Here is a 16,545-nt window from a genome sequence, read left to right on the forward strand (position 1 = left end):
TGACATCACCCATCTGTTCCTGAGAGCTGTTTTGAAGCAAATCGACAGCAGCAGCCATATTGGTAATGCGGAACTCAACTAGGCAGAGTGTGACGTAGTGTGAGCCTCTTAGCCAATGGCTGTGTGTTCCCGACTGGGCAAAACCCGTAATCTTAATATCTTCCTCAACCGTCATGTCAGAAAAAAATTCACCCCCCGTACAGTGTGTGCCATTAGAGAGATTAGCTTTGTAGGACCAAGCCGTTTTTTGAACCAGGCTGTAAACATGTTTATTAATGCTGCAAAGATCGCCATTTTCCCATTCATATCTATGTGGTTTCCGGTGTTTCTGCAGCCAGCCTCAAGCGGATTTTCGATGTATTGCAGTTTATAGCACTTCCGCATTGGCTTCATCGTTTGAGACCGGAGGTTGCCGCTTGTTCCCCACATGTCACTTCCAACACTCTCTCTACCAGTTTCTGCTCTATCCACTGTCCTGTCCTCTCAGGTTTAAGGCATACAAGCCCTAAAAGATTACTTAAAAAAATAAGATTGTCTAGAGGAACCCTCACATTGATTTTACGTCATGTCCACATGGCGTACCCGTGCTTGTGCTCATGCATGAGTAACTGAACAGCCCTGAAGCCCACTTCCTATAATCATGCAAGAGCCAAGAAAGTGTACAATGCTGGAGCACAGTGCAGAGCAATCACACCTGTCATACAAACTGGACTTCATAGGTGAAACTTGCTTGGGCAAGGTACCTAGTATTTCCTAGCGTGAGTGCGCCCTTTAACTGTTCTGGTCTGCAGCACAGAGGCGTATCAGCCTTGCTGAGCTGTTGGCAGGATCTGTTGGTTCATATTTGTGTACACAACTAATGAGTGCAACTTGTCTCAAAAATTACAATTAAACTGCTAAAATTCCCTTTGGGAGCAGTTTAATGAGACTTCATGTCTTATTTGGGCTCATAAGTACTGCAATACGAATGAAAACATCAATGTTTTCATTTTCTGTAACAAAAACTTGACATTTCTCTAATATTTTTGAAGGTTCAGATTTGTATGCAAACTTGAGATAACAAGCAGCTTGAAAATAATAAAATGCTTCCAATGCAAAGATGTGATAATAAACTCTGTACGAGTGACATTTTCTCCCATGGGTAAAATGTGGATGATTGACAGGAAACATACTCAAAGCTGGCACCATACAATGATAAAACAGAAACTATGACAAAATCAGATTCTGGGGTTTATGTTTACTGGGATGTTTTTTCTCCACTGTGCAAAAGTGAATGATGGCTGATGTCTTTGCAAGGAGGAAAACAAGATATCTCTAAGTATAATGATGGTTCACAGACAGGACCATAAATAAAGAGAAAGAGGAAATCACAGATGACAAGTAAGACAAAAGGTCTTTACCAAAAGCAACAACAGGGGGAATTCTAAAGCAAACAGTCTGTTAGGATCAGATACAGTTAATGCCTTTTATTCCTGAACAAAATAATAACATGTAAGAGACTTTAAAAGTGATGACACTCAGATTAATCACTGAGTAAAATGTGTGAAGCTTGTGTTTCTAATACATTATCACCTGCCTCTTTCCTTTGAGACCACATTACTATGCTAAATCATGTTCACACACACACACACACACACACACACACACGCACGCACGCACGCACACACACACACACACACATACAGAACATCTGCTCCTTCATCAAAACACACTGCCACGGCTATCAACAGATTATTATCAACACACTCCAGTGCACTCGGACATTACAAATGAACACAGACAGAGGCACACCCACACACTTGGATACATGCATACACAATTTGACATGATCGCACATAATCATGGGCACATTAAGAAAAGAAAAAGGAGTATTGCTTTTGCAAATTTGTCCAAATCCACACATGGCGTAGTGTGTTTAAGAGTGAGGAACACAGAAAGTGAAACCTTGTTCACACACAAACACACACAAACACACACAAACACACACGCACGCACGCACACGCGCACGCACACACACACACACACACACACACACACACACACACACACACACACACACTGTACCCTTCATGGTTATGAAATCTGATCAGCCAAACTGCAAACACTGCCACACACACACACACACACACACACACACACACACACACACAATCGGGTGTCACAGTAGAGTCCAAAAGGACAGCGGCTAGCATAATCCAGCTTCTCTGCCCTCATTTTCTCTCTCTCTCAATTTCTCTCTCTCTCTCTCTCTCTCTCTCTCTCTCTCAATTTCTTTCTCATTTTCTCTCTGTCTCTCTCTCTCTCTCTCTCTTTCTCTATCCCTCATGGTTCTCATCATTGTCTCTCTATCATTTCAATCACTCCTCATTTCCTGTTTTCTGTCCGTCTAAATTATCTTGCCATTGTCTGTTTGAGATTGGATGATGGTAAAAAATAGGACGACTCTGATTTTTCAGCTCCTGGAAATGAAAACAAACAATCTACAAACAAACAAAGACACACATCATCACAGGCACACACATACACACACAGACATACAGATTATTTCCCTACCACAGACAGGGAAAACAAGACAAGGCCAATAATCTATTTAATTTGAAACAGTCAAGCAGTCTCCACAACAATGCCGACGAAGAGGATCGTTCCAGTGATCAGAGACACAATGGAGGGTTATCGATTAGCAGGAAGAGGCCTGTCGTAATGCAGAAGGACAACTCCACTCCAGATAACAACGGCTATCTATTTCGATGCTGCTAATGAGGCTGCGAGGTTCAGTCTGCACCGTCAGGCAGATCGGCGGATACCCATGAGAGGTCCTATTGTGTCCAGATGACCTCAGTTTTTTTCAGGGTGCTCAACAAAAGCCCGGTTGAATCTTTTTATAATTTTTTTCCAGTGTTTTTTCAAACTGCAGCTGAGCTTGACAATGAGCTCTGTTTAACGTGCATTGAAAGCTCTAAACACTGTGGAAGTCGGAGGTCTGTGATGAAGATGCATGAGGCGTACAATCTTGACAACCAATAAAGAAAACCATGGGCTAAACATATATACATGACTGTAACAGTGACAGTTACATGCATCATTTTTGAATACACTTCTCATGCTAATGGGATGTGGACAAAAGCAGGGCAAAATAATGCAACCGGGAAAGAAACCTTCTGCCGCATTAGAGTCATTAGAGTCGGGGTTTAATCTTGCAGGAAGCTAATCTTCCTGAAGTTTTCACAGCTGCTGCAGACACAGTTTTTGTGTGTGTGAATCAAAGAATGAAAGAGAGAGATGGAAAGAAAGTACAAAGAGAGAGAGAGAGAGAGAGAGAGAGAGAGAGAGAGAGAGAGAGAGAGAGAGAGAGAGAGAGAGAGTGACAGAGTGTATATAAATGCTCTACTGAGAGATGTTTTGGGGCCAATATTTACACTCTGTTTTAGTGTTGAGAATTGGGAGGGATCCGTTTAACTGAGCTTTTGATGGGATTACATGGTTTATAGATGTGTATAATAGAGTCTGTGCGTGTGTTTGTGAGAAAGCGATACTGTGTGTGTGTGTGTGTGTGTGTGTGTGTGTGTGTGTGTGTGTGTGTGTGTGTGTGTGTGTGTGTGTGTGGGCACAGTGTTGTTTGTGGTGGATCAGTGTGCACACAGGATTTTGCTCTTCATTCTTTGCCTTGACTTTTGTTTAAGGGCATAATGCTTCAATCAGTAAATAACTTCTGATGTCTAACTTCATTTCCCTTCAGTCACCAAACAAGAACTCATTTAGAAAATATGTTACAGGTAAGATTTAAGAAGTCAGGATGTTTTAATTATATTAGTCATATGACCTACAAGATTGCACACTCACATTTCCACTCCACTTTAAACATATCAAAAGTGTCCTTACATGTCTTCTAAAGGCCTCATTCAGTGGTCTTTAAGATATCAGCATTAGAAAATGAGCTGAACCAGTCAGACAAGCTAGGATGTAATGACTGATGATCCTCTGTGCCATTGTACCAAATGATTCATTATGAGCCAGCCATCAAACTTTTACACTTCCTGAATTACTTAAAATAACTTTTTTGATCAGCCCTGCAGTCTTCTAAAAAAGACTGTCAACTTGTTTGCATTGCAAACCCTTTGATGTAAACATTAGTTGTAACAAATTAAATGAAGGTCACAAACTACACTGAATAAGGACTTACTAAAACAGCAAAATGCCATTTAGAGAACCGTAACCACGGAGGCTGAATCTGCATCAACTTGTTGCAGGTACTGAGTGATAGAAGCAGCGGCATTATGACTGAGATTTTACTCATGACTGACTCTACTCTAATTTCAGCAACAATCAGAGATGATGAGTCACATGAGAACACAATATTAGAGCACTGACAGCACCAAATAACCGGGGAGATGCATGACTGGATTATAGATGCTAATGTTCAAAGACAGATATGGATGTTACATGGTTGCACATTTTACACTTGTAATCGTTTATGCATCAAGCAAAAATGGAGAGTAAGATATTCTTCCAGCAGTAGAGGAAGCTAAACTCCAAATTTTTTGTTAATCTTCCAAACATTCTATTTTTGAAAACAAGATGTGTTTGTATTATTTTATGGTCCAAGACAGGTATCAAAACATGCAATCAATTCCTCTCTTGGATTGGATTAATTACCACAGTCACTTTCCTTGGAGGACTTTGGTCACTGAGTATGTTCCTGTGCAGTCAGTGAATGTTAAACATCACTCTCCCCTCCTCCTGTCTGTCCATATGTTCCTTCCAGTTCATCTTTTATCCTCACACTGTCATCACTCTCTCCCCCAATAGCCCCGCACCTCAAGGTTCTCCTAATTAAATTACCATTTTATTACTCCTCACTATTGCCTGAGACTACATTTACCCAGGAGGATAATTAAACCAGAATGACCTGGCGTGAGCTGATAATAAAAGGCTCTGACAGGAGAGGAGAGGAGAGGAGAGGAGAGGAGAGGAGAGGAGAGGAGAGGAGAGGAGAGGAGAGGAGAGGAGAGGAGAAGAGAGAGGAAAACATGTTGAAGAGGTATGTAGGTCTTATTAAATTTTCTGTGATCTATTCTGAGGTTTTTTTAGTGAACAAGAGCAATTAAACAGAAAAACGTGCCCTCACTCAGATATGACAGCAGCTCAAACACATTACACTAATAATCCAATAATAATTGCTTGTTTTAAACCCAGTTATTCTGGGTTGCCCAAGTTATTATTTGTTAATGGCTTATTTGTTTTCTAACTTTACGCAAAGTGAATGAACTAAGAATTATCAACTACATCCAAAGACTCATTAGCAGATCACAGTCCCTCCACAATACCAATTCAGCTTATCTGCTTTTTCCGTTTATGACTAAGAAGGGTGTAATCGCCTTCAGCTAGAGTGTTTCACTGAAAATTAATTAAGCAGTGAATTTTTCTTTAATTGAACTTTTTAAATACCATAAACACAAACAACCCAAGACATCACAAGCATTCAGCACCTGTACTTTGTTTTTATCAATACGTAACTGCCTCAATCACAAGACTGATGTCACTAAACCGCAGTGGAAGAATGCAGGTCATGCAAAAGTGTCATTGAGGCATTTCCAGCATCCAAAATATAGTTGCTGACAGGGAACAAACACCCAACTGTGTCCTCAGAAAGTGCAGCACAGCCTAATGCTCATAATTAGAAACTAGTGGTGTGATGTGAACTTACCCAGTGTGCATGAAAATGTAGCTGAGGTACCTCCAGGCCTGGGCCCGCAGCTGGGGGTGGTAGGGTAAGGGGCTCTTTAGGAAAGAAGGGCTGGACACCTGCAGGACCAGACGGTCCAGCTGGAACCCATAATACATGAACACAGCAACCTGGAGGAGCGCAGACAGACAAATACAGACAAGAGATTTCAGGGACTATGTATATAACATAAATTAAATATGGACAAATGTATCTGTTACTTGGTTCAATGCTCAACACAAACGCTGATAACAAAGAAAATTATTCTTAGAGCAGATTTATTTTCTACATTTTTAAGGTGTGACTGAACTAAGTGGAGCAGAAGGATGTCACGTCATGATTTGACCTAGTCGGCCTCCTTTCTTTCTCTTTTTTTAATCACAATAGAATATTAATCTTACTAATTGTGCTGCATGGCTTGCATGCATGGTATTCTGTTATTGCACTGTTGCCTTCAGCACTAGGATGGAGATATGCTTTTGCAGCTTGCAAAACATTCAGAAGTTCTGTAGCGCTACAAGTAGTTCTACATATTTACCTCAGCAATAGTGATAACCAGGATTAGCCAGGGAGGCGGGCAGTAGGTGTAGCTGTCAAAGTACCACTTGCGATCAACCTCGCGGGGCAGCGTCTCATAAGCGACATGACGGACGAGCCGCTGGGGCAGCCCCAAGCCCACCTCATCTCTGAGACTGCAGCCTTTCAACTGCCTGCTGCCCTGCAGGATGGCCCTCCGGAAACTGTTGGAGCGTTTGTTACTCATCTGGAAAACAGAGGCAGGATGGTGTTTTTTAAAAGGGAGAGGAGACAGGGAATGTGGAAGGAGGAGAATAGGAGGGAAGAGGAGAGACAATTTAGAAATTTCCTATTAGCTGTTTAGCAGGTTTTAACATATTGTCCACCCTGTTTTTCTGAAGAGAGTCCTTTCATTCAACACTCCAAGATACCTTATTTCTTAATTTATATTCATGAATCTCTCCATGTACAACTGGAGTCTCTTCACATGGGTACCCTGGGTAAACACCACTCGCAAACACAAACACATCGCATTCCTGCAGGCCAGGCCCCTCCCACCTCTCTCATGGAAACAGGATGCCTGTATCATCACCTAGCAACCTCCAAACCCTTTTTTACATCATTCTATGAAGACTTTATCTTCAGACATTTATTAGTCTTGTTGTTCTGGGTGCCGACATAATTAATCATTAACAGCCTCACAGTGATGGTGGATATTGTCAGGCACTATAGATACATTTAAACATGAAGACATTATTTCAATTTTAAATGATCTGTAATGAATAAGTTAGTATTTTCTATAGAAAAGTTTTCATATTTTTAAATGGTTGGCTTCTTATTTTATCACCCTCATTTAATACAAAGCGTTTTATAGTTGTAAATATATGCATATTCACACATTTTCAGTGTCAGTTCTTTCTGAAGCTGGCGTGATATTTGTTCATTGACTGAGCCGGTTAAGTAATTTTGAGTTCAGGCAGAGATTCTTTAAATGAAACATGTCCTTGACTTTTAAACATAGTAATATTGAGAGAAAACGCATTTATTATTCCTGCAAAAGTTGAAAAGGCAAGAGAGGAGCTGGACTAATGTGAAGGTATTTTAGCTTCTGGTTTGGGTAGAACATGATATTTTATGATCAGACATTTTTGACCAATTAAGCATTACCGTTAGTCAATTTAAATCCCTCTTCATATTTGATAATACACAGACAAAATGCATGAACATGAGAAGATGCACCTTGTGAATATGAGAAGAAAAATATTTAATGTATGAGGGAGCAATAAAAAATTAAAGAATGTTAAAAAATATTATAATATTCTAAAAAAACTAGGGATGTTTGAGCCATTTAAAGTATCACAATAAGATAAAAGATAAATGGTGTTGGATGTTGAAGTATCTTTAAGAGTAGTTGAAACAAAATAAGGTTGCCAATACTTTGAATAGATTAAAAAACATATTTCAGGTTTTATTTTTCATAGCAGCCCCAACTTTGAGTCCAGATCATTGCTACTCTAAGATTTACACTGTTTCTTGTTTTTAAAGATCTAACTTGATGATTCTTCCCCACAGGGTTTGCAGTCCTGTCTCTCTGTTCCCCTCTTTTTTCCAATCTCTTTTTTATACCCTGCTCTGTTTGTGTCACACTTCATAACTCAACTCTCTTATTGTGCTTGTGTCTTCAGGATCACTGGAAGCCCAGATGTGTTGGATTGAGGATGTTATTTTAAGGCAAGAAGGGTGAATGGGATTGTTCATAGCACAGGTAAATAAGGTAAAAAGATAATTTAATGATTTAATGTGGTTTTCGGCAATGGGATAATAATAAAGGATGACAAATTGAACAACTTCAACTTCAAATTTTACATGTGTACCCATCTTTACAGCAAAAATAAACATGTTGGAAAATGATGCTGAGGTAGTCAATGTGTAATGTTTACAAGATGGCAGGCAAAGCTGAGTCGAGCTCTACTTTGCCTTTGAATTAATGTGTAATTGGACATATTCACACCATCAAGGGTGGAAAAGAACACAGCGGTGAGCAGAAAAGAGTATTAAGCAGCCTAATATGCATAACGATTAAATGTCACACATTATATAAATGTCATCAGCCCTGCCACCTTGTCTGTGGTGAATTTTTCTGACTTTCAATTGCTGAATTTCGTGTTGGAATTTTACCAGTGTGCTGGTCGGTATGAGTCCCGGTGAAATGGAAGTGAAAAAATTGGCCAGTGTTTGTTCACATATGCAGCCATCCCCAAAAATGTCATGGAGTATTCAAGAGTTAAGTGCATGTGTGAACAACTTATGTCTACATGTTACCAGATCCTTAATGGACAATAAAAGGTTTGTTAGCATGCAGCCAGTGAAATAGTGTCTTTAGTTGTCTGTGTGATTTATTGATAAAAGTTAATCAGATTGGTTGGTCTGAACTATCTGTTGTATGTTAAGGCTTAGATAAGCACTGACTTACTAGGGGAAATAAGATACATTTTTATTTGAAGAAAAACCTCAGAAAAAAATTTTTTTCTTCTTTGAGTTAGGAAGTCAAAGCAAGAAACACAAGAAGGAGAAAAAAGTGATGTGAAAAGAGATATGAAAGAGAATATCAATAAAATCTATGTATGAACAGCGCGCTGATGGTTCCTCTGGCTCTGCTTAATGAGACTTTTGGTGACTCTGCATGTATCACTGTTTGGAGATAAACTTCGGAAAAAGCCAATTATTTCAGCCTTCATGTCAAAGCTGTGGGAAAGTGATTACGGGTTACCATGGCCACTTCCAGACACCAGCAAGAGTGAAAATGCACACACACACACACACACACACGCACACACGCACACACGCACACACACACGCACACACGCACACACACACGCACACACAGACAGACCTCCCGCGGGCAGCTGTGCTCCATAAAGACAGTCAATTCTTCGTGTGAAGTGACTGCAATTCCTCTGCTCTTTGTACAACACAAAAGACAGAATGACGTTCTGTCTGTTTACCCACTGGCAAAAAGAGGAGAGAGAGAGAGAGAGAGGAGAAGAGGTGAAAGGGACAAATGGGTGTCCAGCCAGCAAGAGACAATTTCACAGTTTGACCAAAGGAAAAAAAACAGCCTAAAGAGAGAGACAGAGAGAAGCAGAAACTTAGAGAAAGACACAGACAGAAGGAAGAAGTAGAAAAGGAGTAATGAAGACGGCTGAAAAAGGTGTATAAATGCAAAAGAAACGGGAGTCTACTGACTTTATCACAAACATACACTACATAGTAAAACTGTGGACACCTGAGTTATGTAACCATTTGTCAAATCTCTCATAAATGCTTAAGACATGGCATTCACGCTTTCATGTAATCCAATCAGATTTGTCTTTTCAAAAAGGAACCTGAATTAACACCTGGACTTCTTGTACTAGACTACATTAGCCTCATATTTGTACTGTTAGGGCCTGTGTCAAACAAATGCTTTTTTTGCACTGGCAGCGCCCACCACCTGACTTTTAAGTGGCACTTACTGTTGCTATAGGTTAGGAATGTTTAGAACTTCTGTTTCCCTTGGTGGTGACCGTCAAGTCTGATTTGAATTCATCTTCTTAATATTTGCTATAAGCAGCAGCTCTAGACCTGTAAATGGTAAATGGACTTGTACTTCTATAGCACTTTTCTAGTCCTTCTGACCACTCAAAGCGCTTTTACACTACTATTTACATTCCTCCATTCACACCACATTCACTCACTGACGGGTTGAGGCTGTTATATACAGGTGCATCTCAAAAAATTAGAATATCGTGAAAAAGTTCAACACTTTTTGTCACCCAAGTCAGAAAGTGAAACTTATATAATATATTGATTCATTACACATAGAGTGACATATTTTAAGCATTTATTCCTTGTTATTTTGAAGATTATGGCTTACAGATAATGAAAACCAAAATTCAGTGTCTCAGAAAATTAAAATATTACATATGATCAATAAAAAAGGGCATTTTAAACAGAAATGTCAGGCTTCTGACAAGTATTTTCATTTCTATGCACTCAATACTTAGTTGGGCTTCCTTTTGCATGAGTTACTGCATCAATGTGGTGTAGCATGGAGGTGATCAGCCTGTGAGACTGATGAGGTGTAATGGAAGCCCAGGTTGCTTTGATAGCGGCCTTTAGGTCACCTGCATTGTTGGGTCTGGTGTCTCTCATCTTCCTCTTGACAATAGATTCTCTATGGGGTTCAGGTCAGGTGAGTTTGCTTGCCAATCAAGCACAGTAATACCATTGGTCACTGAACCAGCTTTTGGTACTGTTGGCAGTGTGGCAGGTGCCAAGTCCTACTGGAAAATGAAATCAGCATCTCCATAAAGCTTGTCAGCAGAAGGAAGCATGAAGTGCTCTTAAATTTCCTGGTAGATGGCTGTGTTGAATGTGAACTTCAGCAAACACAGTGGACCAACACCAGCAGATAACATGGCACCCAAAACAATCACTGACTGTGGAAACTTCATACTGGACTTCAAGCAACGTGGATTCTGTGCCTCTCCCCTCTTCCTCCAGACTCTGAGACCTTGATTTCCAAATGAAATGCTGATTTTCATGTGAAAAGAGGACTTTGGACCACTGAGCAACAGTCCATTCCTTTTTCTCCTTAGCCCAGGTAAGACGCTTCTGACGTTTTCTCTGGTTCAGGAGAGGCTTTACACGAGGAATGTGACATTTGTAGCCCATGTCCTGAATTTGTCTGTGCGTGGTGGCTCTTGATGCGCTGACTCCAGCGTCCACTCCTTGTGAAGCTCTCCCACATTCTTGAATGGATTCTGCCTGACAATCCTCTCCAGGCTGCGGTTATCCCTGTTGCTTGTGCACATTTTTATACCACACTTTTTCCTTCCATTCAACGTTCTATGAATATGCTCGAATGCAGCTCTCTGTGAACGACCAGCTTCTTTAGCAATGACCTTTTGTGGCTTACCCTCCTTGTGGAGAGTGTCAGTGACGATCTTCTGCATATCTGTCAAGTCAGCAGTCTTCTCCATGATAGTGTCCCTACTGAACCAGACTGAGAGACCATGTAGAGTCTCAGGAAACCTTTGCAGGTGTTTTGAGTTCATTAGCTGATTCGGGTGTGACACCATGAGTTTCCAACATTAAACTTTGTCACAATATTCAAATTTTCTGAGACACTGAATTTTGGGTTTTCATTATCTGTAAGCCATAATCTTCAAAATTACAAGAATAAAGGCTTGAAATATGTCGCTCTATGTGTAATGAATCTATATAATAAATGAGTTTCACTTTTTGACTTGAGTGACAAAAAATATTGAACTTTTTCACGATATTCTAATTTTTGAGCTGCACCTGTAGTGACCATCAATATTAGATAATTTCATTAGTACACATTCACACACAGCTGAACAACAACAGGGTTTTTTTTTTGAGTGGGTGGGGGTTGGTGGGGGGGGGGGGGGGGGGGGGGGTTCAGTGTCTTGCCTAAGGACACTTCGGCATGTGACTGCCAGAACTGGGATCAAACTGCCAACCTTCCAATTGACCGACCGACTCTACCAACTGAGCCACAGCCGCTGTAAATTGCACTCCTGACAAAATAGGTCTGGGTGCATGAATGAAGCCTATTGCACTGTTGTAGTGTGTAGTCCACTGCTTGGTAGGTGAGAGAAAAAGTGACATTGGTGAGCGTAGCAGTATCTCAAAGGTCAAACTAAACAAACAAACGCTGAGCATCGAAAACATTGAATTGCATTGGTTTCATGTAGGAAACATGCACTGCCAGTGCAAAAAATTCTACTAGTGGACAGTTGGGCCCTAAAGGAGCACGTTCATTAGGGGTTATTATTGGAGCTTGCTGTTGGTAAGACATTAAAACATTCCCAGCCAACTAATTTGTTGGTGTAAAAAACACATTATTGTTACCTTTAGCTGATCATTATTTCAATCAATAAATACATTTAGTTGTCTAATGAGATTTATATAAAAAAGCAGCAGCTCAGCTAACCACCTCAGAACCCCAGCTGAAGAGTATTGGAGAAACATCAAATCTTAATTGCTTAAATCAGTGTTTTTCTTTACCATTTAAAGTCAGTTCTGTTCAGGAAGAATGACCTTGATGGAAATCTTGGCAATGGGCAAAAACCTCCGGTTTACAGAGTACTGAAATAATCCATGCCAAAAAAAACCAATCTAAGTAACGTAGAAACAAGCTAGAGGCATTTCAACTTCAACTCTCTCCTGACTTGTATCTACAAAGTAGTGTTGAAGAAACACTCATGTCAGCAAAAATAGTTTCCTATAAGTTTTAATCACCGGGTCCAACTGTTTTGGAGAGGAAAAGACCTCTGTGAATTGTCTTGCCTTTATAAACCTTCGGATCAAGAGCTGAAGGGTCATTTGAGTCTGGGTTTATCAAGCCTTTTACTAGCTGGCTGACAGAGGAAAGTTGACAGAAAATGAGGGGAAGGCATCAACATGCAAAAAAGGTCTTCAGTCAGACTTTAACCACAGATGTTTTTGTTCTTGATCCCTTTTTTTACCCAGAGCGTTGTACATTTTTTACCAGCCCTACTGCTTCAACAGTGTGTTCACATTCAAATAAAGGGGGGGGCTGCATTATTCTATACAGTGTTGTTGTCTGTCTGAACACACCTTTGGTGATGTTGGACACTGATGGTTCTGCTCAGACTGCAGTCATAATCCTCCACACAAATCTCAAGTGCTTCATCATGTATGCTACTTTTTGTTGAAACAGAAAATGGTCTCCATGGCATTGTTGTCACAAAAAGTTGGAAACGAACTATGGTCCACCATATCAGTGTTGCTGACAAACGAGCCGAGTCCAAATGCACAAGGAAAGAGGGATCTAAATAATTTTATAACATAAGAATATCAACCCAGGAGATCATACAAAACCCCAAAACTGGACATACACAGGTACTTATGTGGGCATCGTCACTCATCCTTCAGGACCATCCCTCCACTTTGTACCACCGAGGGGTAAAAAAACAGATTGTACAGTCAGTAGAGTCTGTGGATATTTTGGGCACTATAAACTGATCTCAGAGCCATTTTCTACCCAGGACGGTCGCAGTTTGATCTATGAGAGACAGTCAGACAGAGGAAGATGGATGGGCAGAGAGAAAGTAGAAAGGCACAGATAAGAAAGGAGCAGAGGTAGAAAAAACTTAGCCGTTTTATGAAGGGAAGAGAGAGGTAAAAGAGCGAGAGAAGATGGAGGGAGGAAGGGTAAGAGAGGGAGTGAGCGCTGATTTGAACGCTGACTGTGACTGAGCTGCAAGAAGGCAATTACTGACAATCACACTGATGGAAGAGCCTCAGTGCAAAGAAGAGATGGTGCGACAAATAAAGCCCTTACAGTTTGTCTCTGTCTGTCCTAGTCCTCTCTTCTTCTTCCATTCCTCAAATTTCTATTTTTCTCTGCGTCCATGAGGGCAGAGAGAGGAAAAAGGACAAGAATTAAGCTGGGCGCTGAACTTGTCAGAGGAATTATAACTCTTATGTTCTCAGATCAACTATGACCCTCTTATCTTTATCTGTAGAGGGGGAAACTGCCTGCCTTTAAAAAGTCAACTTTATGTGTTTACATACCTCACATTCCTTTCAATATTAGCATCAAGTTTACAAGCTTTTCATAGAACTCCAGGGTCACATGTGCCAAAGTCTTAACAGAAAACTCTGCACATTTAGTCTTGAATGAGACTCCTGTATGTCGAATCAGATGTCTTCACTGAACTTGCAGAGCCTGAACAGAAGTATTGTGTCTTCTTTTTTCGTAATTTGTAGCTTTTAACCTTTAATCCTTGGCCTCAAACAGTGTCAGTTTTATATATTATATTTCTAGGTTGGGAAATGTAAAGGTCCAAAAAAAAAGCTAAAAATATGCCAAAATAAAGCTCAAGATGATATCTTCAAACTTCTGCTTCTTCTGACCTTGTCCTAAAGAATGAAAGATATTATGATTAAATGTATTGAAAATTTGTTTTTAATTGCCTGACCAAGTAAAAAAGTAGACCAGCAGATGTTAACTTACTTTCTGAGTCATCCACAGAAAGTTAATGATTTATTGATAAGTCTTTCCAGCTCATCATCATGATTTACACCCTTAGATTTCAAGTATGTGACTACTAGGTTTGTAGAAAAGTAAAAAATGAACTCCTTTGCAGTCAGAGCCATGTATTCAAGACTGCTTGCGTTGTCCAACTAGATACTCAAAATTCAAACTATTTTGTACAAGAAAAAGAAAAGTGGAGAATCACCCCATTTTGCTGAAATATTCCTCATTAACCTTTTATTTAATGTAGTCTGCGCCAAACAAAGTACAGCATCTTCAGGTATTAATTCATTGGACAGCATATTAGCATAATCATGAATGCATAGCTCCCCCACCCAACCCCCCCACTCCCCCAACCCCCTGCTGTCAGTGTTAAGCCACTGTTGTTTTGTTTCTGCCTTTTTGAATCTATAACCCACTGAGGGGGGTGGACACAATAGCCCCTAAGTAAAATAACTAAGTGTACATATACATGCCTGCTACTCATTCCCCATTGTCCCACTTCTAGTGCACGCCACAGCCTGTCACATGACCCAAATGCACCAATAGCAAAGTTAATGAGCAAAAAAAAGCCCTTTTGACATTTTTCTAAGCTCCCTACAGACCTCATTCCTTGCCCACTGTACCAGACAATAAACAGCTCTGAAGAACAAGAGTGAAGGGGGAGTGAGGTGGGATGAACATGTTCACACTTACAGACAACAATGAATTCCTTACACACACACACACACACACACACACCCTTCTACATCCCTCTGCCACCCAGTAGTTATTGTGCACCAAACTCCCACTCAGAGACCCCTCCACACTGTCCCAGGTCAGCAGTTCAGCCTCCCAAGAGGAACAGCAGTGAGACAGCAGAAAAGAGAAAATGAGAAGGTTATGTGGCGCAGCTGGAGACACTCGAATGAGACCTCGGACGATCAGCGCCAGGCTGCAGTCTGAAGGTGAAAGTGAAAGTGGAGCAAGGTGAGCGTTAAGAGGGGAATTTATCACCAGTCTGAGAGTTGTTCTCTACCAGGGCGACTCTTCACTTTGTAGCTGCAGTGATACTTGACTGTGGCTTTTTGGAGAGGATGTGAAAAAGAAATTGTGTGTAACTGAAGTTTTTCAGGTAAGATTATTCCAAAAGTCAGAAGTAAGTCCCAAGTATGGGCTGGATGGTCTGACACAAACTTGTGTCAGACTCATAAAGACAAAGTGACACCTCTATGATTCCCCCGCACCATTATCACCTCAGCATGAAGCTCATATTGGATATTTATACTGATATTAAAGGGAGAATTGAGCTATGTAGTATTTCTCAAGGTTTTTTTCAAGCCTAGAAAAAGGTTACAATATCTTACCAGGTTTACAAAGTCTTGGTAACATATCTTTCCATCAGCGTTTCCATCAGCGAGAGCCAGCAGGACTTCCAGTTTGTGTGGGTCAAGCTCAGAGCCGTGCGTCGCCAGCAGGTCCCTGAACCTTTCAGTACTGATGAAGCCTGAGTTGTCTGGGTCATACTGCAGATAAACACACAAAGAAAAGGCAAAAATGATTAGAATAATATGGATGTTTAAACAGAACAAAGACAAACACCAAGAGAAATGAGATCTACAAGTAAGAAGGTCAACATCCCTCTGTGTTTTGTGCAGCCAAACATCAAAACCACAAAAACCTAACAGTAGTTTTCACATCTTGTAAAAGAGCACTAATTGCCTCAAAAAAAAGCCCAACTAGTGAGAAGCAGCAGCAACTTTTAACAGCTTGGATTTTCCCTTCAAAATGATACTGGGTGCAGCATTTAACAACAGGCTGTTTTTTTTCTTAATATTCACAGCCTGAACAGAGGAGGAATTCAAAATAAACCAAATAAAAGCAGATCTTCTGACAAAACAAGGATATTTTAAAAAAACAGGACCATTCAAAGGACCTTCAGTGCTGTGATTACTTAAGCACTTGACTTTGATAAAAGCTCTGCACTCCTCACACTCAGTTTCAACATCTTGGTCTCACACACTCTTTGTAAGTATTACACTTAATAGTTCAGTGCCCAAATTCTTGAGAGGTTGATAAAAAGTTATGCAGCCACTTGAAATACCTAAAAAAAACGATGCTTTGTGTTTTTTCCTGAGTTTTCATGTTTAGAGAATTGCTTTAGAGGGCTTCAAATGACGGAAGAGGCCAGCTGATGGCTGAGAGGTGAGCAAAGACAATCATAGCATTATTTCTTCCTAATGGGAAAAAAGCTGCT

The 16,545-nt window shown here is 40.4% G+C and overlaps 1 protein-coding gene across 1 annotated transcript in view; it reads right to left on the bottom strand.

Moving 5' to 3' along the window:
• Positions 1–16,545, bottom strand: part of rhbdl3 (rhomboid, veinlet-like 3 (Drosophila)) — a 66,913-nt gene that overhangs the window by 10,635 nt on the left and 39,733 nt on the right. Inside the window, exons 5-7 of the mRNA XM_034687670.1 lie at positions 15,656–15,814; positions 6,261–6,485; positions 5,705–5,853 (exon numbers count right to left, since the gene is read on the bottom strand). Coding sequence (XP_034543561.1) covers positions 5,705–5,853; positions 6,261–6,485; positions 15,656–15,814 — 533 coding nt within the window. The remainder of the gene's footprint in view (positions 1–5,704; positions 5,854–6,260; positions 6,486–15,655; positions 15,815–16,545) is intronic.

Source organism: Notolabrus celidotus, chromosome 7 (assembly GCF_009762535.1).
Source record: "Notolabrus celidotus isolate fNotCel1 chromosome 7, fNotCel1.pri, whole genome shotgun sequence".
NCBI lineage: Eukaryota > Metazoa > Chordata > Actinopteri > Labriformes > Labridae > Notolabrus > Notolabrus celidotus.